This window comes from Entelurus aequoreus, linkage group LG05 (assembly GCF_033978785.1).
Source record: "Entelurus aequoreus isolate RoL-2023_Sb linkage group LG05, RoL_Eaeq_v1.1, whole genome shotgun sequence".
NCBI lineage: Eukaryota > Metazoa > Chordata > Actinopteri > Syngnathiformes > Syngnathidae > Entelurus > Entelurus aequoreus.
The window spans coordinates 83,275,093-83,299,758 of NC_084735.1; the positions used below are offsets into that span (position 1 = coordinate 83,275,093).

At 39.5% G+C, this 24,666-nt stretch overlaps 1 protein-coding gene across 3 annotated transcripts in view; it reads left to right on the forward strand.

Moving 5' to 3' along the window:
- The window catches only part of slc37a2 (solute carrier family 37 member 2), a 32,602-nt gene continuing 7,936 nt past the window's right edge, over nucleotides 1-24,666 (forward strand). The window contains exons 1-12 of one of the 3 annotated variants that reach the window (XM_062046563.1): nucleotides 1-458; nucleotides 528-692; nucleotides 2,796-2,877; nucleotides 2,971-3,061; nucleotides 3,186-3,264; nucleotides 6,488-6,623; nucleotides 6,770-6,846; nucleotides 14,101-14,267; nucleotides 14,330-14,367; nucleotides 14,482-14,583; nucleotides 14,668-14,758; nucleotides 14,833-14,895. In XM_062046563.1, coding sequence (XP_061902547.1) covers nucleotides 634-692; nucleotides 2,796-2,877; nucleotides 2,971-3,061; nucleotides 3,186-3,264; nucleotides 6,488-6,623; nucleotides 6,770-6,846; nucleotides 14,101-14,267; nucleotides 14,330-14,367; nucleotides 14,482-14,583; nucleotides 14,668-14,758; nucleotides 14,833-14,895 — 985 coding nt within the window. In that variant the 5' untranslated portion in view covers nucleotides 1-458; nucleotides 528-633. Of the gene's footprint in view, nucleotides 459-527; nucleotides 693-2,795; nucleotides 2,878-2,970; nucleotides 3,062-3,185; nucleotides 3,265-6,487; nucleotides 6,624-6,769; nucleotides 6,847-14,100; nucleotides 14,268-14,329; nucleotides 14,368-14,442; nucleotides 14,584-14,667; nucleotides 14,759-14,832; nucleotides 14,896-24,666 lie in introns of all 3 variants that reach the window. The other 2 variants (XM_062046561.1, XM_062046560.1) reach the window with 2 other exon arrangements.

Sequence of the window (24,666 nt, forward strand, 5' to 3'; positions counted from 1 at the left end):
GTCATTGGATTGGATAGTTATCACAACAAAACTAAATATATTTTTGATGTATTTTATCAGAAAAAATTCTGTTTTCCGAGTCGCCTGACACGCACCTCGGCTACTTCCTGTTCAGTGACGTCACTGGGCGCTGATCACATGGGCACCGAAACGCTCCGTCTGGAAAAATTTGTGGAATAACGAAGTCATTGCTAATAATAACTGCGGCACAACACTTCGTATTCACGTCGGACGTCTGTGGGTGTTTTTTTCTTCTTCCCCTCCCGTCGAAGGCTGACTCTCCCGGCTTCATATATAAGCTAAATGTGTCCACCATGGAGGACCTGTGGATATTTACGGACCGTGTTTCCCACCAGGAAGCCCCGCAGCCGCCACTGTGGGCCGGCAGCAGTTAGCAAATGTTGATTTATTTCTAAACCTCTGCCTTCATACTCACTTTTGTCGGAGGAGCGAAACAAGTAAGCACATTTCTGTTGAACAATCCCAAGTTGTTTTTTTTATGACCGTAACAACACGTTTGTAATCAGCAGCGACCAAGGGTGCCTTCAGGGTCTGTTATGCGAGACGACATGTCCGGAATAAGACTGTGATTGTTGGTTTTGTCTGGCCTGAAGAGATTTGTTTTCATCCACCATGAAGTCCTCCCTGGCCCCCGGAATACGGCTTATCACGTCCTTTTCTCGGGACAGCTGGTGAGTTTCATGCTTCCTATTGTTCTCCACACTTGTGGAGTGTCAGTGAACGCAACACTCGTCCCCAAACTGAGATAGCCGACAAGCTCGCCTTATCAGCTGATTTACAAACCACATCAATACGTTATCCAAATATTATATATCTGATATATTTCAGTAATGATACTTATATCGTTTTTAACAGTAAAGTTCCATTCTATTATAAAGACTGTCTGTTCTCCCGCTGCCTTTTTACGTGAGCCTGCATCGCACCAAACTCCATTTAAAAAACGGCAGTTTCCTCGCTTCCTCCCTTATCGACGCAGATTTGACCTTTACCGGATCGATACGAATTGGAGTCGTGTAGTATTTAAGGAATCCGGTCAGAACCGGAGGCTTTCTGAGGTTATGCGTGGAACATTAAGCTCCTTATTTCGCCAGACTTCGCAGAAGTCGCTGCGTTAATGGATTACAACACTTAGCTAAATTATGACTTTTTCTAATGGAGTTTCGCACTGATAAAAACAACACCTCCCCAAATACATGTCATTGTTTCTTATCTAATACAAAGACACCAGTTTGACTATTACTAAAATGCTTCTTACTATGTAGAGTAAACAGCTTTTATTAAGTATATTTGGCATTTTACAGCCTCCCTGCAGCACATACAGTGTCAGTGTTTAATTATAACACTAATCTTATATTGACATTGCCTTCTTTAGCCAATATTTAACAGTCATACGGTTTTTCAAGTTTGAGGCATTACGAAGTAAGAATTATGTTGGTTTAGATTAAGAAACTGGGAGCTTAAGGTGATGTTTAAAAACAAGCATAGCTGAGTCTTGTTAATTGAAAGTGGCAGTGTCATGTCATAGTTTGAGTGCATGTAACAAAATAATTAAAAGTCACATAAGTTGAGTGCATGTTACAAAACAATTAAGTCACATAGTTTGAGTGCATGTAACAAAACAATTAAGTCACATAGTTTGAGTGCATGTGGCCAAAGAATTAATTAAAGTCACGTAATTCGAGTGCATAAAGCGAAATATTTAAAAGTCACATAGTCTGAGAGCATGTAATAAAATAATTAAGATAAAGTAATAAAAAGTAAAATAAATAAAAGTAACACAGAGTGCATGTAATAAAATAATTAAGATAAAATAATTAAAAGTAAAATAAATAAAAGTGACATACTGTAGTTGGGGTGCATGTAATAAAATAAGATAAAAAATATAAAAGTAAAATGAATAAAAGTCACATAGTTTGAGTGCATGGTTAATTAAAAGTCACATAGTCAGTGTGCATGATCTAAGATAACTAATAAAATAATTTAAAGTCACAAAATAATTAAAAGTCACATAAATTGAGTGAATGTAATAAAGTAATGAACTAAAAGCCACACAGTTGGAGTGCATATAATACAATTTAATAAATTAAAAGTCACATAAGAGTGCATGTAATACAATGACTAAATAAAAGTCACATAGTTTGAATGCATGTATTAAAATTGTTAAGATAAAATAAATACAAGTCAAATAATGATAGTTTGAATGCATGTAATACAATCCTTAAATAAAAGTCACATAGAGTGCATGCACTCAAATAATTAATAAGGTAAAATAATTGATTAAAAGTCACATAAATTAAGTGCATGTAATAAAGTGAAATAATTCAAAGCCATACAGTTTGAGTGCATGCATGTACATATTTGATAAAAGTGAAATAATTACGTCACATAGTTTGAGTACATGTAGTAACATTAATAATTAAAATTAAATAATTAATTAAAAGACACAAAGTCTGAGTGTATGTAATACAATATTTTATTCAAATACAATGTACTCTGTACACTGCTGCTGGAATTTAGATTTTCCTGAGGGAACTCTCCCGAAGGAATAAATAAAGTACTATCTATCTATGACATAGTAATATAGTTTGAAAGTGTGTATTAAAATAATTAAAAGTCACATATTGAGTGCATATAAGAAAAACAAAAAGGTGCACTTGAATCAGGTTATTCATTCATTCTTGTTATTAATGAGTTCAAAGGCCTGCAATTAAATCCCATCTTTGTAAGACGAAGAAGACTTCAGCTTAATCCAATCAATGTCTGCTGCCTGACAGGTACAGAGGCTTCATTCTTTTGCTCACCTTCCTCTTCTACACCGCCTACCACTTGTCACGGAAACCTATCAGCATTGTGAAGGTAACTGACCGAGTTGTGTGGGACTCTGTGACCTTTGACCCCAGATGCACTCCATCATCTTTTCTGTTAACTTCCCGTTTTTTTTCCCCCCAGAGTCAACTTCACAGAAACTGCAGTGGTCTCATCCCGCCAGCAGACTTCAACATTACCAACAATGTCACCTGGTGCAACTGGGCACCTTTTGGTAAACCTACACTAGATACTAGATAACCTCACCTGGCTGTACATAACTAGATAACCTCACCTGGCTGTACATAACTAGATCATCTCACCTGGTTGTACATAACAAAGTGCGTCTCTCTCTGCAGACCAGGACAACTACAAAACACTCTTTGGGGCCTTGGATAATTCCTTCCTGGTGGCCTACGCCATAGGCATGTTTTTCAGGTGCCTCTCTGCACGCTTCAACAGCTTTTGTCATGTAACAAACACACATGTAACAACACCACATGTAACAACACCACATGTAACAACACCACATGTAACAACACCACATGTAACAACACCGCATGTTACAACACCGCATGTAACAACACCGCATGTAACAACAACACATGTAACAACAACACATGTAACAACAACACATGTAACAACAACACATGTGACAACAACACACGTGACAACAACACCCATTACAACAACACATGTAACAAAACACGTAACAACCTACATAACAAAACACATGTAACTACAACACACATAACAACAACAAATATTACAACATCACACACAACAACAACACATGTAACAACAACACCCCTGATTACAACAACACATGTAACAACAACATGTAACAAAACACGTGACAACCTACATAACAAAACACATGTAACTACAACACACATAACAACAACACATATTACAACATCACACGTAACAACACGTGTGACAAAAACACACTTAACAACAACACATGTAACAACAACATGTAACAAAACACGCAACAACAACCTACATAACAAAAACACATGTAACAACACATGTTACAATAACACCCGTAGCAACAACACACCTAACAACATCACACATAACAACAACCACATACATAACAACAACCTACGTAACAAAAACACATGTAACAACACATGTTACAATAACACCCGTAGCAACAACACACCTAACAACATCACATATAACAACAACCTACATAACAAAAACACATGTAACAACACACGTTACAATAACACCCGTAGCAACAACCCACCTAACATCACATATAACAACAACCACATACATAACAACAACCTACATAACAAAAACACATGTAACAACACATGTTACAACAACACCCGTGGCAACAACACAACTAACATCACATATAACAACAACCACATACATAACAACAACACACATAATACATATAACAACACCACACAAAACAACAACATTCATGACTACAACACATGCAACAACAACAAATGTAAACAACAAAAGTAACAACAACACACTAACAACAACACACAACAACAAAACATGTGACTTCAAGACATGTAACAACAGCAAATGTAACTGGAACACATGTAAACAACTACTAATGTAAGTACACACAACAACAATCACACGCGTAACAACAACAACACACATAACAACAATGCATTTAACAACAACAAACATTACACGTGTTCTAACACGTAACAACACACAACACATGTAACAACTCACGTAACAACACATGTAACAACAACACTCATGACTATAACACATGCAACAAAAACACATATAAACAACAACAAAGGTAACAACTACAACACGTGTCTACAACCAACATAACCACAGTACATGTAAACAGCAAAAGTAACAATTGCACACATAACAACAACCGCACACATAACAAGACCCGTTACAACAAGACAATAACAACACACGACAACAACCCACGTGACTACAAGACATGTAACAACAGCAAATGTAATTACAACACATGTAAACAACAACAAATGTAACAACACACAACAACACACGTAACAACAACAACAACATACATAACAACGCATGTAACAACAAACACAACACATGTAATAACACACGTAACAACAACACTCTTAACAGCACACAACAACAGCAACACATGTAAAAACAACACAAAACAACTACGAAATACATTACGACACAAAACAACAACAATAACACACATAACAACAACACATGTAACAACAGACATTACAACAACACATGTTACAACAACGCACTTAACAACACCACATGTAACAACAGAGCTTAAAACAACACACGTAATAACAACACACGTAACAACAACACATGTAACAACAGACATTACAACAACACTCGTAACAACAACGCACTTAACAACACCATGTATAACAACAGAGCTTACAACAACACACGTAACATCAACAAAAACACACGTAACAACAACACATGTAACAACAGACATTACAACAACACACGTAACGACAACGTACGTAACAACACCACATGTAACAACAGACATTGTAACAACACACGTAACAACAGGCATTACAACAACACACGTAACAACAACGCACTTAACAACACCATGTGTAACAACAGAGCTTACAACAACACACGTAACATCAACAAAAACACACGTAACAACAACACACGTAACAACAACACACGTAACGACAACGTACGTAAAAACACCACATGTAACAACAGACATTACAACAACACACGTAACAACAACGTACGTAACAATACCACTAACAGACATTGCAACAACATATGTAACAACAACATATGTAACGACAACGTACGTAAAAACACCACATGTAACAACAGACATTACAACAACACACGTAATAACAACACACGTAACAACAACACACGTAACAACAACGTACATAACGACAACGTATGTAACAACACCACATGTAACAACAGACATTACAACAACACACGTAACAACAACGTACGTAACAATACCACTAACAGACATTGCAACAACATATGTAACGACAACATATATAACGACAACGTACGTAACAACATCACATGTAACAACAGACATTACAACAACACACGTAACGACAGGCATTACTACAACACACGTAACAACAACGCACTTAACACCATGTGTAACAACAGAGCTTACAACAACACACGTAACAACAACGTACGTAACGACACCACATGTAACAATAGACATTTCAACAACACGCGTAACAACAACATACGTAACGACAACGTACGTAACAACACCACATGTAACAACAGACATTACAACAACACATGTAACAAAAACGTACGTAACAACACCACATGTAACATCAGACATTACAACAACACACGTAACAACAACACAAGTAACAACAGACATTACAACAACACACGTAACAACAACACACGTAACAACAACAACAACGTACGTAACGACAACGTACGTAACAACACCACATGTAACAACAGACTATAACAACACACGTAACAACACCACATGTAACAACACCACATGTAACAACAGACATTACAACAACACATGTAACAACAACGTACGTAACAACACCACATGTAACAACAGACTTTACAACAACACACGTAACGACACCACATGTAACAACAGACATAACAACAACACACGTAACACCAATAACAATGTGTGTAATGTTTGCTGTCTGTGTGGTCCTAGCGGGATGTTTGGCGAGCGCCTGCCATTGCGCTACTACCTGAGTTTCGGCATGCTGATGAGCGGCGTGTTCACTTGCCTGTTGGGTCTGGGATTCTACTGGAACATTCACTCCTTTGGCTACTACGCCTCCATCCAGGTACGCCCGCAGCCTGCATGCCGCTCACCTGATTACGTGTTGTTTTCTCGTTGACAGTTTCAAGCTGTCACGGTCACATGTCACCAGCTGTGTCACATGACCGCAGCCATAAAGAGCCCTGCTTGTCTCACTGTCGCCCCCTGCAGGTGATGAACGGCCTGATGCAGACTACAGGCTGGCCTGCTGTGGTGGCGTGTGTCGGCAACTGGTTCGGAAAGGGGAAGTGAGTAGCGCACCTCTGCTGAATCTGCTGCTTTTTTTGCTTTTAAGCATCTTTTCCACCGAGTGGTTTCATCTTCACATCCTGAGCACGTTTTTTGTATTTCTTTATTTGATAGAGGCATTGCGCAACACATATTACACAGACCAGATATAGCCACAAGCTCATTTTTACGTCGTTTCCTTTTCATAGTTCAACATGCTCATGTCTTCTCGAGGTTGATCACCAGCAAACATTGAACAATTAGCTGAGTCAGCACTCGGGTGACTCAAAGCCAGAGAGGAACTTCTCAGAGTCAGTTTGGACTGTCCAAACGTCATAATTCCTGAAAGCATCTTCTTTCATAAAAACATTTTAAGTGTCTATTTTGACAAGGTGACTCTCAAGCAGCCGGTAGTTGGCGTTGCCGCACATTTATTACAGTTCACACCCAATTTCACCTCCTATTTTGATTTCTAAACAGTCAAAATGGCCGTTTTTTTCGTTCCTTACTTCCTATATTTTTGCTAAAATGAAAACATTCACACTGCTAATCCATCCACAACAAACATCATACAACAACTTAATAGATGTTATATATCACATACAACAATATATTAAATATCATTTGTCACATACAACACTTTATAGGTGTCATTTATCATGTACAACCATATAATAAATATAGTTTATTACATACAACAATATAATAAATATAATTTTCACATACAACAATGTTATAGATGTCATATATCATGTACAACAATAACATTTATTACATACAACAATATAATAAATATCATCTATCACATACAACAACGATAAAGCTGTCATATCATGTACAACAATATAATACATATAATTTATTACATACAACAATATAATACCATTTGTCACATACAACACGATAATAAATATAATTTATCACATACAATGATGTAATAGATGTCATATATCACATACAACAACGTAAAGGATGTCATATATCTCATACAACAATATGATAGATGTCATATCATGTACAGCAACGTAATATGTCATAGTTCATGTAGAACAATATAATAAATATTACTTATTACATACAACAATATAATAAATATCATCTATCACATACAACAATGATAAAGATGTCATATATCATGTACAACAATATAATAAATATAATTTATTACATACAACAATATAAAAAATACCATTTGTCACATACAACAATATAATAAATATAATTTATCACATACAATGATGTAATATATGTCATATATCACTTACAACAACGTTATAGATGTCATATATCACATACAACAATGCAATAAATGTCTTTTACCACATACAAAATGTAAAATATGTCTTATTACATACAACAACAATATAATGAATATCATTTATTACATACAACAACATAATAGATGTCATATATCACAACAACGAAAAGGTTGTCATATATAACAACAACTTAATAGATGTCATACATCACAACAACATAATATATGTCATATATCACATAAAACAACGTAATAGATGTCATGTATCACATACAACAACATAATAGATGTCATATATCACATACAACAACATAATAGATGTCATATATCACATACAACAACATAATAGATGTCATATATCACATACAACGACGTAAAGGATGTCGTATGTCACATACAACAACGAAAAAGAGGTCATATACCACAAGAACAACGAAAAAGATTAGATACATCACAACAACGTAAAGGACGTCGCATATCACATACAACAACATAATAGATGTCATATATCACATACAACAACATAATATATGTCATATATCACATACAACAACATAATAGATGTCATATATCACATACAACAATATAATAGATGTCATATCACGTACAACAATATAATAGATGTCATATATCACATACAACAATATAATAGATGTCATATCACATACAACAATATAATAGATGTCATATATCACATACAACAACATAATAGATGTCATATCACATACAACAACATAATAGATGTCATATATCACATACAACAATATAATAGATGTCATATCACATACAACAATATAATAGATGTCATATATCACATACAACAATATAATAGATGTCATATATCACATACAACAATATAATAGATGTCATATCACATACAACAATATAATAGATGTCATATCACATACAACAATATAATAGATGTCATATCACATACAACAATATAATAGATGTCATATCACATACAACAATATAATAGATGTCATATCACATACAACAATATAATAGATGTCATGTCACGTACAACAACGTAATATATGTCATATTTCATGTAGCACAACATAACAGATGTCATACATTTTAGGTTAGCAACCCCAGTATAGCTATGTCAGAATCAGAATAGTTTTTATTGCCATTGTTTGAGAACGGGTTCACAAACTAGGAATTTTACTTGGTGCAATCGTGCAACATAAAACACATATAATAACACAGAATAGAATAACATGAGCTGTAACTGAGCTATCAGATCTTGTTATTGTTCATGTGCCTTATGGCCGAGGGGAAAAAACTGTTCAGGTGGCGGGTGTGGGTCTGGATGGAGCGTAGTCTCCTGCCTGAGGAGAGAGAGGAGAATAGTTTGTGTCCAGGGTGAGAAGAGTCAGCTGTGATCCGTCCCACACGCCTCCTGGTCCTGGAGGAGAACAGGTCCTGGAGGGGTGGGAGTTTGCAGCCAATAACCTTCTCAGCAGCACATATGTGAGCTGCATGCTAACATGACTCTTTAACATCGGGCTAGGTTAGCATATTCACCGCAGAAAAAAAGATCAAACTTACAAATCCCACATCTGAGCAGAGCTGTTTTTCAAGATCTGCAGTGAAGCCTGTTTTTTTTCAACAAAGTGTTGGGTGTAGACACTGGCAGAATCATCCAGCTAGTGGCGGGTCTGAGGTGCTACCACCTCCAAGAGGAAGGAGGTTTTTCCTTCATGCCGTCATGACTTTAAAAGCGAGGGAGGGATCCATGATAATTGTTGTTAATGCGTGCTGCTCGTTAGATTATCGTCAAAAAAGTGTTTTTATACAAGAAAGCTACCTTGTAATTAGAGATGTCCGATAATGGCTTTTTTTCCAATATTCCGATATTGTCCAACTCTTAATTACCGATTCCGATATCAACCGATACCGATATATACAGTTGTGGAATTAACACATTATTATGCCTAATTTTGTTGTGATGCCCCGCTGGATGCATTAAACAAAGTAACAAGGTTTTCCAAAATCAGAGAACAACTTCAACTCAAGTTATGGAAAAAAGTGCCAACATGGCACTGCCATATTTATTATTGAAGTCACAAAGTGCATTATTTTTTTTAACATGCCTCAAAACAGCAGCTTGGAATTTGGGACATGCTCTCCCTGAGATAATCCTGATACCCACTACAACTATGGGAAATACTATACTTTGACTTTCACAAAGTGCATTATTTTTTATATATTTTTAAACATGCCTCAAAACAACAGCTACGAAAACAATGAAGGCACACAGCTTCAGTCCAGAGTATACTAGAGTAATAAAGTAAACAATAACATACCGTATTTCCTTGAATAGCCGCAGGGGCGCTAATTAATTTAAAACCTCTTCTCACTCCTGCGGTTACCAAAACCATGCGGAATGGGCAAGCATGCGCTAATTATTTTAAAACCTCTTCTCACTCCGGCGCTTACCTTATCATGAAAAGCACATTTAATAAAAAAACGTTATGATCTTACCTTTACTTGTAAATGGGTCCATATGCAGCTGCTTCTGATCAAAGGCAGTCTTTCTTATCTTTCTTCAGTTTTAAAAGTCTCTGGAGATATTCCTTTAATTATTACCTCCTGCTTCGATTGAAAGTCCAGTTTAGAAAACTGTTTTATTTTAGATATGTAATCCTCCATGTTAAAAGTGCAAGCAAACAATCGCTGCTCATGCTTGCTGCTTGTTGTCTTCTTCTGCAGTACCGGTCTCCTGCAGTACTGGTAGTCGCAAGAAGGATCACTAGCGCCCTCTACCACCAGGAGGCGGGAGTCATTTAATGACTCATATTTGACCCGGCGGAAGTGCCAAGCATGCGCTAATTATTTTGCGAAACAAGTTTGACCCGGCTGTAATTCTAGGCAGGCGAATACTATATTCCCGGCGCCAATTCAAGGAAATACGGTAGTCCTCCTTTAGTAGACTGCCTGGCATACTCTGTATAACAGGAAATTATAAACTGGGCTCAATCTGCCCTGCTCTAACATATTTGTATGAGTAACACAAATGTGCTGCAAGCTAGTGGTGAGTGCTTGAAGTGGCCCAGCAGTCAGCCAGAGCTTCTGAAACGCTGCATTGAGACAGGGCACCTCCGTTCACTGCAAGCTGCTTTCGGTGTTTGCTTTTCATCCATCTTCCGCTTGTATTCATCGTGTATCTTGAAGAGGTGGGAGATCAAATTGCTCGTATTAAAGGAAGACGTCTTGGTTCCTCCTCGCATAACCAACTTTTTGCAGTCATTGCAAATTGCCAGTTTTTTATCCGTCAGACACACTTTAAAATAACCCCAAACCATAGACATGGTGTCGTTAGTTTGTCACCGAGCTCGCTCGTTTGTTAGCCAGGCTACAGCACCGGCAACAACACTCTTGTTGTTGATATGCTACGCTCGCGGCGGTTTGATGAGGTCATCAAGCGTCGCCAGCAATGTTCCCTCTAATTTTTCATGTGTGTGAGCCAACGCAAAAACTCCCTGAGCGTTCAGTGGAGCGCATGTGAGCAACATCAGACGTGCACACTGTGGCTACACCAGCAGCACACCTGTCCCAAACCTGACTAAATAACAAGTTCAATCACCATCCATCCATTTTCTACCGCTTGTCTCTTTCGGGGTCGCGGGGGGTGCTGGAGCCTATCCCAGCTGCATTCGGGCGGAAGGCGGGGTACACCCTGAACAAGTCCCCACCTCATCGCAGGGCCAACACAGATAGACAGACAACATTCTCTTATTATTATAATCCAATGACAGAAAGTCATTTCCATGAGATGATTTTCTAATATAAGTGTTTAGGCCCACTTACAATGACAATAACAAAAAATATTGTTTTTCATGAACTGTGTACTTGTATTGTTTGTCTGGGTGGAGGTCCTGCTTCGGAAATAATTTGTACCCCTTTCAGACATTGCATTTAGTTCCCATTAAAACATTCACATGTTGCACAATGAGATGTAAGATGCAACTTCCTGTTTGTAAAAAATATATTTTTATTAGTATTTATTTAATATACTAACAGCATTTCATGATTAATATTTATAAATTAAGATTCTTAATAAATGACACTAGAATAAGCACACATTTGATTGGTAAATCATAGTGTAACGACCTGGAATGACACTTTATGTGTGGTGTTGGAGTTGTCCGACTTTTTGTGTGGCTGTAAACGCATCTCTGGCTAAGTGCCATATGTGCGTGTGTTGGCGCAAGTGAGAAAGAGCGAGCGGCTGCTGTTGATATAACAAAGTTGCTTTTGGTCTGGTTTGTACTGCAGAAAGTGACCAGTTTGCTAGATATCATTTTTTTTACTAATGTTTTGGTGATGTATTTATGGCCGACAATAAAGAGTTTTGCCCAGTAAAGTGATGGATGGAATTCACGTCCTCAAAGCGTCTCGCCAGACGTTACAATATTTGAACAATGATGACGAAAACTATTTTCTCTGTCGTGTCCGTGTGTCGAAAATTGTTATGCGCTTATTTTTTTATTTGATTTTGTGCGTGGCATAGATTTGCCGTGCGCAGAGGATGCTTGAGCATTGCGCAATTCCACAGGCGTGCACCTTAGAGGGAACGTTGGTCGCCAGTAAACCTCTCATGCTGCAGGGGGAGGGGCTTCTGACTGGAAGACGCAACTGCTCTGTACTGCTCCCTACGTCATACTTGCCAACCCTCCCGTTTTTAGCGGGAGAATCCCGGTATTCAGCGCCTCTCCCGACAACCTCCCGGCAGAGATTTTCTCCCGACAAACTCCCGGTATTCAGCCGGAGCTGGAGGCCACACCCCCTCCAGCTCAATGCGGACCTGAGTGGGGACAGCCGTTCTCACGTCCGCTTTCCCACAATATAAACAGCTTGCCTGCCCAATGACGTCATAACATCTACGGCTTTTAGAGAGTAGAGTGCACAACAAGGAGAGAGAGTTCTTGGTTTCTTATGTGGGTTTATTGTTAGGCAGTTTCATTAACGTCCTCCCAGCGCGGTAACAACACACAACAACAGCAGTCACGTTTAGTCTACCGTAAACAGCAATGTTGTGACACTCTTAAACAGGACAATACCGCCATCTACTGGATAGCCTGCAGAACACTGAAATTCAAATATTTTATTTATATATAATAATAATAATAATAATAATGGATTAGATTTATATCGTGCTTTTTCTATTGTTAGATACTCAAAGCGCTCACAGAGAAGTGGGAACCCATCATTCATTCACACCTGGTGGTGGTAAGCTACATTTGTAGCCACAGCTGCCCTGGGGTAGACTGACGGAAGCGAGGCTGCCAGTTTGCGCCTACGGCCCCTCCGACCACCACCTACCATTCATTCATCATTCATTTCACCGGTGTGAGCGGCGCCGGGGGCAAAGGGTGAAGTGTCCTGCCCAAGGACACAACGGCAGCGATTTTTTTGGATGGTAAGAGGCGGGGAGCGAACCTGCAACCCTCAGGTTTCTGGCACGGTTGCTCTACCCACTACGCCACGCCGTATATGTATAATAAAATTTAAAAAAAAAAAATATATATATATATATAGCTAGAATTCACTGAAAGTCAAGTATTTCATACATACATATATATATATATATATATATATATATATATATATATATATATATATATATATATATATATATATATATATATATATATATATATATATATATATATATATATATATATATATATGAAATACTTGATTTGCTGAATTCTAGCTGTAAATATACTCACCTCTTAACCACGCCATTAGCCACGCCCCAACCACGCCCCCCCCCCCCCCCCCCCCACCTCCCAATATCGGAGGTCTCAAGGTTGGCAAGTATGCCCTACGTCCATGTTTTTCCGGATATATACAGCGGCGTTTTAAAAAGTCATTAATTTGACTTTTTGAAACCGATACCGATAATTTCCGATGTTACATTTTAAAGCATTTATCGGCCGGCCGATATTATCGGACATCTCTACTTGTAATGAGTGAATTGTTGACTCCTTGCTTGCGTTGCCAGGCGCGGTTTAATCATGGGCGTGTGGAACTCCCACACCTCAGTGGGCAACATCCTGGGCTCGCTCATCGCCGGCGTGTACGTGTCGTCGGCGTGGGGCATGTCCTTCATCGTGCCGGGCCTCATCATCGCCTCCACCGGCGTCCTGTGCTTCTTCTTCCTGGTGGAAAGTGAGTTTGTGCGCCCAGCGCTCGCACGCCAACGTCCGCAACACTTTGTCGCTCTCTTTCAGGACCCGAAGACGTGGACTGCACTCTACCTCAGCATCACGTAAGCAACCAGCCTTTGACCCCCGTCGCCGCCCGCCCTGCAAACACCACCTGTGAGACTATATGTGTGTATCAGAATGACTTGGAAAGTGGTGAGACCGAGCCTCTCCTGCAGAACTCGGCACCAGTTAGCAACGGTTCCATCGCCACGGAGGTGCCGGAGATCCACTCTGAACATTCGGAGGCCATCAGCTTCTGTGGAGCTCTCAGTATTCCTGTGAGTGCCAGCTTTCTGTGGCGCCATCTGGCGGTGGTAGCTGGAAGTAGTGCGCTAATTGACGCTGTGCTCCGATTCTTGCAGGGCGTGCTGGAGTTCTCCTTGTGTCTGCTCTTTGCCAAGCTGGTCAGCTACACCTTCCTCTACTGGCTTCCTCTCTACATCTCCAACGTCGGTCAGTCTGGCACTACACGCTCCTTAACCTGCGCAACCTTTTCTGTTCTTTACACGCTCATCTTTTCCTTTTAGCGCATTTTGACGCGAAAGAAGCCGGCGACATGTCAACGCTGTTTGATGTTGGAGGAATTGTGGGTAAGCTGTGACCTCATCTGGGCTTTTTGCTCTACTTGGAAACATGTATGTGATGCATTAGGCCCTTTCCACCAAAAGTTCCTGGAACTTCTAGTTCCTGGATCTATAGGTTCCTGTAGAAGTGTGTGGTTTGTGTTTCCACCACATTTCATGGTGCAGGGTAATTTATACAAATCCGACTGATGACGTATGGAGGAGTGATTTAGTATATTTCTACACTGATATCATGTAAATAAACAGACAGTATTAGGTCGCAGTTCTTTTACTAAAAAGTAAGTAAATGAAATACAAAGCGATAATATACAAAACGACATGATTTAAAAAATAAAGTGTACTGAATTGTTCATAAAAAGTCCTACAGTCAGAAAGTTGTTTTCTCAGTAAATGATGAATTCATGAGGGTCAGGCGGTTCCCTGTGGTTTATTTCAGATGTAAATAACAATATATAAATAATAAATGTCAGTGTTTATTTCACGCCGACAACACAAACACATCGGCTTTAGCGTTAGCTTGTTAGCATTAGCATTCAATTCAGGTTTGAGGCTAATAACTACACAAATGGAGTGTCACTGACTACTTCTACAACATGTAATAAAGTAAATAGTTAATATTTTATGTTATTTACTAGAGATGTCCGATAATATCGGCCGATAAATGCCTTAAAATGTCATATCGAAAATTATCGGTATCGGTTTCAAAAAGTAAAATGTATGACTTTTTAAAACGCGGCTGTACGGAGTGGTACACGGGCGTAGGGAGAAGTACAGAGCGCCAATAAACCTTAAAGGCACTGCCTTTGCGTAATCACATGATATCTACGGCTTTTCACACACACAAGTGAATGCAAGGCATACTTGATCAACAGCCATACAGGTCACACTGAGGGTGTCCGTATAAACAACTTTAACACTGTTACAAATATGCGCCACACTGTGAACCCACACCAAACAAGAATGACAAACACATTTCGGGACAACATCCGCACCGTAACACAACATAAACACAACAGAACAAATACCCAGAACCCCTTGCAGCACTAACTCTTCCGGGACGCTACAATATACACCACCCCCCCCACCTCAACCCCTCCCCCCAACCCCGCCCACCTCAACCTCCTCATGCTCTCTCAAGGAGAGCATGTCCCAAATTCCAAGCTGCTGTTTTGAGGCATGTTAAAAAAAAATAATGCACTTTGTGACTTCAATAATAAATATGGCAGTGCCATGTTGGCATTTTTTTCCATAACTTGAGTTGATTTATTTTGGAAAACCTTGTTACATTGTTTAATGCATCCAGCGGGGCATCACAACAAAACTAGGCATAATAATGTGTTGATTCCACGACTGTATATATCGGTATCGGTTGATATCGGAATCGGTAATTAAGAGTTGGACAATATCGGATATCGGAAAAAAAGCCATTATCGGACATCTCTATTATTTACCTTCGTTCCACTCGTGTGCTGCCTCCTTTATTTCACGTTTATACAACAAAGTCAGAGTAGTAAGCAGCAGAGGTCGGTGCTTTGAGTCCGACTTTATATTCTTCTGCAAATACGTTCAAAAGAGTTTGTCCACGTATTGAAATTAAATTTGTAAAAATAATGAACAACAATAAACTGCATAAAGTTTAAAGACTACGGCTGAGTAAAAAACACTGCAAGATAGTTCCACTGATCAACGTTCTTCAACACAAAGATGCCCCGCAAAAGTTGAAAGCTCCTTTCGTTCTTCTTTTCCTCCGTTGTCAAGTTTGTTGTAATAGAAATACACAAAAAATAAGAAATAAACAAGTGGCCAAATATATCCTGATAGAGGTCGTGTGTTTGAAAACGAAGTTTTAGGACCGCCCCCCCCCCCCCCCCCCCACCCCCAACATTGTTCCACCAAACAGCGTTCCACAGCACAGCCCGCCCCCGAAAAGGTTCAGGGTAGCTTCCAAAAGTCCTACCTAGCTGGCAGGAACTCCGAAAGGTTCCTAAAGAAGTAAATCTACCCGGGTAGTTTTTGGTGGAAACACTTGATTTACAAATAAATGGGAAAGTTCCTGAAAAAGTTCCTGCGGTGGAAAAGGGCCTTTTGTGTCTGCCATGTTTGTGGTGGATTTTATAGCGTTTGTCTGCCATGTTTGTGGGGGGTTTCATAGCTTGTGTCCGATATGTTTGTGGTGTGTTTTATAGCATGTGGCCGCCAGGTTTGTGGGGGATTTTATAGCGTGTGTCTGCCATGATTGTGGTGGGTTTCATAGCTTGTGTCCGATATGTTTGTGGTGTGTTTTATAGCATGTGGCCGCCAGGTTTGTGGGGGATTTTATAGCGTGTGTCTGCCATGTTTGTGGTGGATTTTATAGCGTGTGTCTGCCATGTTTGTGGGGGGTTTCATAGCTTGTGTCCGATATGTTTGTGGTGTGTTTTATAGCATGTGGCCGCCAGGTTTGTGGGGGATTTTATAGCGTGTGTCTGCCATGATTGTGGTGGGTTTCATAGCTTGTGTCCGATATGTTTGTGGTGTGTTTTATAGCATGTGGCCGCCAGGTTTGTGGGGGATTTTATAGCGTGTGTCTGCCATGTTTGTGGTGGATTTTATAGCGTGTGTCTGCCATGTTTGTGGGGGGTTTCATAGCTTGTGTCCGATATGTTTGTGGTGGATTTTATAGCATGTGTCCGATATGTTTGTGGTGGATTTTGTAGCATGTGGGCGCCAGGTTTGTGGGGTATTTTATAGCATGTGTCCGATATGTTTGTGGTGGATTTTATAGCATGTGGGCGCCAGGTTTGTGGGGGATTTTATAGCATGTGTCCGATATGTTTGTGGGGGATTTTATAGCATGTGTCCGATATGTTTGTGGTGGATTTTATAGCATGTGGGCGCCAGGTTTGTGGGGGATTTTATAGCATGTGTCCGATATGTTTGTGGTGGATTTTATAGCATGTGGGCGCCAGGTTTGTGGGGGATTTTATAGCATGTGTCCGATATGTTTGTGGGGGATTTTATAGCATGTGTCCGATATGTTTGTGGTAGATTTTATAGCATGTGGGCGCCAGGTTTGTGGGGGATTTTATAGCATGTGTCCGATATGTTTGTGGTGGATTTTATAGCATGTGTCCGATATGTTTGTGGTGGATTTTGTAGCATGTGTCCGATATGTTTGTGGTGGATTTTATAGCATGTGGGCGCCAGGTTTGTGGGGGATTTTATAGCATGTGTCCGATATGTTTGTGGTGGATTTTGTAGCATGTGGGCGCCAGGTTTGTGAGGGGGTTTAATAGCAGTTATTCGCCATGTTTGTGGGGGGTTTCATGGGGCGGTGTGGCTCGGTTTGTAGAGCGGCCGTGCCAGCAACTTGAGGGTTCCAGGTGCGATTCCTGCTCCCGTCTTCCAAGTCCAGTGGTTTTTAACCTGGGTTCGATCAAACCCTAGGGGTTCGGTGAGTCGGCCTCAGGGGTTCGGCGGAGGTCAAAACACACCCGACTCATCGTGTAAATACAAATTTCTCCCTATCGGCGTATTACGGATACGGCAACAGCTGACTGGTTTGCAGTTGTGTCATTTGTTGTGAGTTTATGCACTGTGTTGGTTTTGTTGTTTGAACAAGGTGATGTTCATGCACGCTTCATTTTATGCACCAGTAAAAAAAACATGGTAACACTTTAGTATAGGGAACATATTCACCATTAATTAGTTGCTTATTAAAATGCAAATTAGTAACATATTGGCTCTTAACTAGTCGTTAAGTACTTATTAATGCCTTATTCGGCATGGCCTTATTATAACCCTCTAACCCTGACCCTAACCCTAACCAAATAACTCTAAATTAAGTCTTTATTACTTAGAATATGTTCCCCTAGTGTCCAAATAACTCTAAATTAAGTCTTTGTTACTTAGAATATGTTCCCCATACTAAAGTGTTACCAAAAACATATAACTTTGTCTTGAATTTGAAAAAAATAAACATTTTATTTTTCACTAAAGAAGGGTTCGGTGAATGCGCATATGAAACTGGTGGGGTTCGGTACCTCTAACAAGGTTAAGAACCACTGTCCTAGTCACTGCCTGTGTCCTTGGGCAAGACGCTTTACCCACCTGCTCCCAGTACCACCCACACTGGTTTAAATGTAGCCTCAAGATGTAGATAATGGGTTTCACTATGTAAAGCGCTTTAAGTCTCTAAAGGAGGGGTTGCCGACCCGTCGATTGCGATCTACCAGTCGATCTTTGGGATCCTAACAGTCAGTCGCGAAAATATTTAAAAAAAATGTATTAACAGGGTTTTTCCTGGCTCAAATTGAGGCTGAGGTGGTACAATCCTGACCATGCACCATAATTTTAACGCCAAAAAATGGTAGTTTTTTTTTTATTTACCATAATATGCTGTTAAGAACTCCGTAAAATGTATTGTCATTTTTTATTAATTTTATTTTTTTTATTTTTTTTATTTTTAATAATGTCATGCCCAGCTTCTCAGGCAAATCAAATAGCAGATGTAGATGCCCATATCGGCTGTTCAGATGTACTTTACAAAAGAGAAGTGTAGGATACTTCTCTTGTTGCCTTATTTGTATTTTGACTTTATTAAATGTATTTATATTATCATTTGGTGCAGCCGGGCCGGAGCAGGAGGGGATAGAAAGAGAGAAAAAGGAAGACAGAGGGGGAAATTGTGGGGACAAGAGGGGGATTAGACAGAGAGACAAAAACAACAACAACAGAGCAACATCAGCAAATATGACATGTACAAATATGATGGTAAAAGTAATAGCAAATAAGCAGTTAGCGAAAATAATACAGAAATGACAATGAGTATTATTACACTAAAAATGGAGCAATATGAATACCAATAGACATAGTGCTATTGATAATAAACAATATCAATACTTTACCTTTATTATCAACAATACAATTGTTCAAATGCAACAATACATACGTAATGATAACTTGAGATACGAAAGAATGCAGAAAAATGGAGGGGAAGAAAGAGAAGCAACCTACATTTTTTATTAATTTGATGGGTAGTTTGCTGTACAATCATAAGTCAAGCAGATATTTAAGTATTTACTTTTATTTTTGATTAAAAAAAAATTGGAAAGTATGATAATATACTGTAATATTGGTTGCAATAATGGACACTATTAAAGTTTAAAAGGCATGCAACTTCAAGCAGTACATATATATTTTTCTGTCAAAATAAAAAAAATCCATTACATTTAGTGAGAAAATATGAAGTACTTTATTGACACATATCATTTCCAGGTGTTTGCGGGCCAGATAAAATGATGTCGCGGGCCAGATCCGTCCCCCGGGCCTTGAGTTTGACACCTGTGCCCTTGCATAAGAGAATGATGGGCTCATAACTTGTGTGGTGGGGCCACTTTTGTTTGAGACACTCATAGATAATTTTGAAGCAGCCTTCAAGTGCTCTGTAGACAAACATTTCCAAATGTTGTCACCACCATGAATTATTACATTTTAACTGCCTGTTACGTTAATTTCTCTGCTCTGTTTTACCTGGACTCTTGACTTTCCTCCTCGCGAGATCGCTTTTTAAAGTAGTGGCTGATTTTGCCTGCCATATCTGCAACGCTAAAAAACATAAACGTTACTTTTTGATAAATAAACACGACATGCTTGTAATGCTTTCTTGGGGTAACTCCTTTTAGTTGACCTTGTACCAGTCAATTTGTACCGCCATGAAACTCTACCTGATCCTACGCAAACTTCTAATAAATTCTTCAATCAATCGATCAATTATAATTAGTCAGAAAAGGTTGGAAACAAAGCTAACACTACTAGCTGTTAGGGGTGTGGGAAAAAATTGATTCGAATTCGAATCGCGATTCTCACGTGCGATTCAGAATCGATTCTCATTTTTAAAAAATCGATTTTTTAAATTTTATTTTATTTTTATTTTTTTTACATATATATATTTTTTTTTTAATTAATCAATCCAACAAAACAATACACAGCAATACCATAACAATGCAATCCAATTCCAAAACCAAACCCGACCCAGCAACACTCAGAACTGCAATAAACAGAGAGGAGACACAAACACGACACAGAACAAACCAAAAGTAGTGAAACAAAAATAAATATTATCAACAACAGTATCAATATTAGTTACAATTTCCACATAGCAGTGACTAAAAATCCCTCATTGACATTATCATTAGACATTTATAAATAAAATTAAAAAAAGAACAATAGTGTCACAGTGGCTTACACTTGCATCGCATCTCATAAGCTTGACAACACACTGTGTCCAATATTTTCACAAAGATAAAATAAGTCATATTTTTGGTTCATTTAATAGTTAAAACAAATGTACATTATTGCAATCAGTTGATAAAACATTGTCCTTTACAATTATAAAAGCTTTTTACAAAAATCTACTACTCTGCTTGCATGTCAGCAGACTGGGGTAGATCCTGCTGAAATCTATGTATTGAATGAATAGAGAATCCTTTTGAATCGGGGAAAAAAAATCGTTTTTTATTCGAGAATCGTGTTGAATTGAAAAAAAAAATCGATTTTGAATCTAATCGTGACCCCAAGAATCGATTTTGAATCGAATCGTGACCCCAAGAATCGATTTTGAATCGAATCGTGGGACACCCAAAGATTCACAGCCCTACTAGCTGTGTTCACTTACCAGAGACCAAATGTTCACAGCACAGTCTGGAGTGTTCTATAGGAGTCAAGTGATCCCTCCGTATGACAGAAATCCACTTGTTACGGCGGTCAATGTTATGCACCAAGTAGCGGGAAAAAACACGAGTCGATCTGGTTCTTCTACGGTAGTTGCTTCAGGTCTTTCCGGTGCACTGCTGTCGATATAGCACCTCTATAGCATGCAACTGCAGTAAAAATACGTAGCTGCCGCAGAGGGACATCAATCGCTCTGGTTTTTTTTTACGTCATTTCCTTTTCATAGTTCAACATGCTCATGTCTTCTCGAGATTGATCACCACCAAACATTGAAAAATTAGCTGAGTCAGCACTCGGGTGACTCAAAGCCAGAGAGGAACTTCTCTAAGTCGGTTTGTACTGTCCAAACTGACTTGCTCTCTTTACTCTGTGTTGAGCGATATCAATCGCTCTGGCTGGGGGCGGCACAAAATTAGATGGAGGCAATTTTGAACGAAGAAAAAACCCTGATTAATATGACATCGGTAAGTGACAACCCCACCCGGGAAGTGGCTAACAGAACCGCAATCAGGAAACACGCATGCCTCTGCCTCTCGATCTTCAGCCTCTCACCCCTCGGCACCGCGGCCCCACCCCACCGAGCACAGCCGCCCACTACACCCGCCCGCTCGTCTCGAAAATGCTCATTTCATGACGTGCTTAAAAATCATCCAGCTGCAACAATGCACTAATGCTGATTGTTGCAACGCATCGGACATTTTCTAGCTTCCAACACCAAACAACTCTTCCCTTAACCACGACCTTCTGCGCTTGCCTGCGACGGAAAGCTAACAAGCCAGATAGGAGTCCGTGAACATTGCTCCAAAGTACAGATTTTGTGTTGATTTATTGTGCATACAAAAGTAAAAATTGACTTGTGCAAAGGAAGTAATATATGATAAGACAAGGCGGCAGCCAAATAAGGACTTCCCCGTTTATCCCCTTTTTGTCACAGAGGATAATCCCGCCAGGTCTACTGCTGATTTTACTACTTCCGGCGCTGACGTAAGCGGACTACAGGATGAACAAAATGACCACAGTACTAAGACTATACTGGCCATGAACATTCATCTTCTACAGCTGGGGTGCCTAAGATGCGGCAGGGAGGCCGTCTGTGGCCCCTGAGTTGTTTGTTATTGGCCCTAGGCACATTCAAAAAAACAAAAAACCCCAGCAAAAATTGGAAAAACGGCAAGAAACAAGGAGAAAAAGCACAAAAAAAACCCTAAAGCCAACAATAACGACACAAAGCATTATGGTGTCAGTAATCTAAGTCAGTGTTTTTGAATATGATTTATAAAGTATCAATTTTTATCCAGAACACTGGCAATAAACATACAGTAGCTTAGATGGCAACAATTTTGCTGGGATGAATTAGAACAGAGACTGAGAGCCAGGCCTTCTCGACCAACATCAGTGTGTGACCTCACCAATGCGCTTTTGGAAGAACGGTGGAAAATTCCTATAAACACACTCCGCCACCTTGTGGACAGCCTTCCCAGCAGAGTTGAAGCTGCAAAAGGTGGACCGACATCATATTGAACCCTATGGGTTAGGAATGGAACGGCACTTCAAGTTCAAATGTGAGTCAAGGCAGGTGGCCAAATACTTTTGTCAATATGGTGTGTCATCAAAACCGTGAAGCAAAATCATAACAACCCGCAGCTGTGGCGTGAACCACATGAGTATGCACTCCATAAACGTAGTATTTTCATGCACCGTTTGCTCTTTTGTTTGTTTGAATAACGGAGTAAATGCGGAGTAAAACTATGGAACAAACTGGACATACAACACAAGCAATGCCAAACTATTAATCGATTTAAACTATTACACAAACATGGGGTCTGGTTCAAATATAGAGATGAGGGTCTTTAATTTGACCTGCTGCTATACTCTGTCTCAAAGTGTTAACATGTGCTCAATGTTTCCTTACCATTAGTGCGATGTTGTCTATTACCATTGTTCGTATATTCATTATTCCTACATTGTTGATACAAATTATTGTTACAGTGTGATAATTATTGTTACCTGTGGTAATGCCACTATGATACAACATCTGTATTATAATCCTTGAACAAAGTAAGAGTGAAACTCATGTGAATAATCACTGAATGGAGAACTGGGGGTGGGATTAAATAAGTTATCTTCTTCCCACTCCCTTTCAGGCAAAACTGGACAATCATGCACTATATTCATTTATATTATTATATTTTGTCAACGTGTACTTCTTTATGTCATTGCCTGAAATAAATAAATAAATGGAAAAAACAAAACAAAACATGTTTCTTCAAGGGTGCATCAGTAGGTCATTTACCGGCACTTTTATTTAATTGGCACTCTTTTTAACATTTGATAAACGTTCTGTTTTGTTCTGGCTAACCCAGGGGTCGGCAACCTTTACCACTCAAAGAGCCATTTTGACAAGTTTCGCAAATTAAAGAAAACAATGGGAGCCTCAAAACTCTTGAAAATTTAAAACGAAATAACACTGCATACAAAGCTTTTTTTGCTTTGTGCTATGTTTTAACCAGTGGTCTCAGACACACGCCCCGGCCCGCACCTTCATATAAAAATTTAATGATAGTGCGACCCGCGATTGCGCCTGATAGCGTCATACTTGCCAACCCTCTCAATTTATCCGGGAGATTCCCGAGTTCCAGGGCGTGAGGGTACTGCCTTTAGCGCCCTCTACAGTCTGCTCCAACAGCGTACCTGCTCGGCCACATGTTGAATGCAGCTTCAGCATGCTCAGTGCACACATTAGTGACAGCAAGGCATACTTGTTCAACAGACACACAGCTTACACTGACGGTGGTCGTATATAACAACTTTAACACTGTTATGTTACAAATATGCGCCACACTGTGAACCCACACCAAAAAAGAATGACAAACACATTTCTGGAGAACATCTGCGCTGTAACACAACATAAACACAACAAAACAAACACCCAGAATCCCATGCAGCCCTAACTCTTCCGGTCTACCCCCCCCCGCCCCCCTAACACCAAACCCCGCCCACCTCAACCGACGCACGGAGGGGGGGGTTGATGTGTGGGCGGTTTTGGTGGTAGGGGGGGGGGTGTAT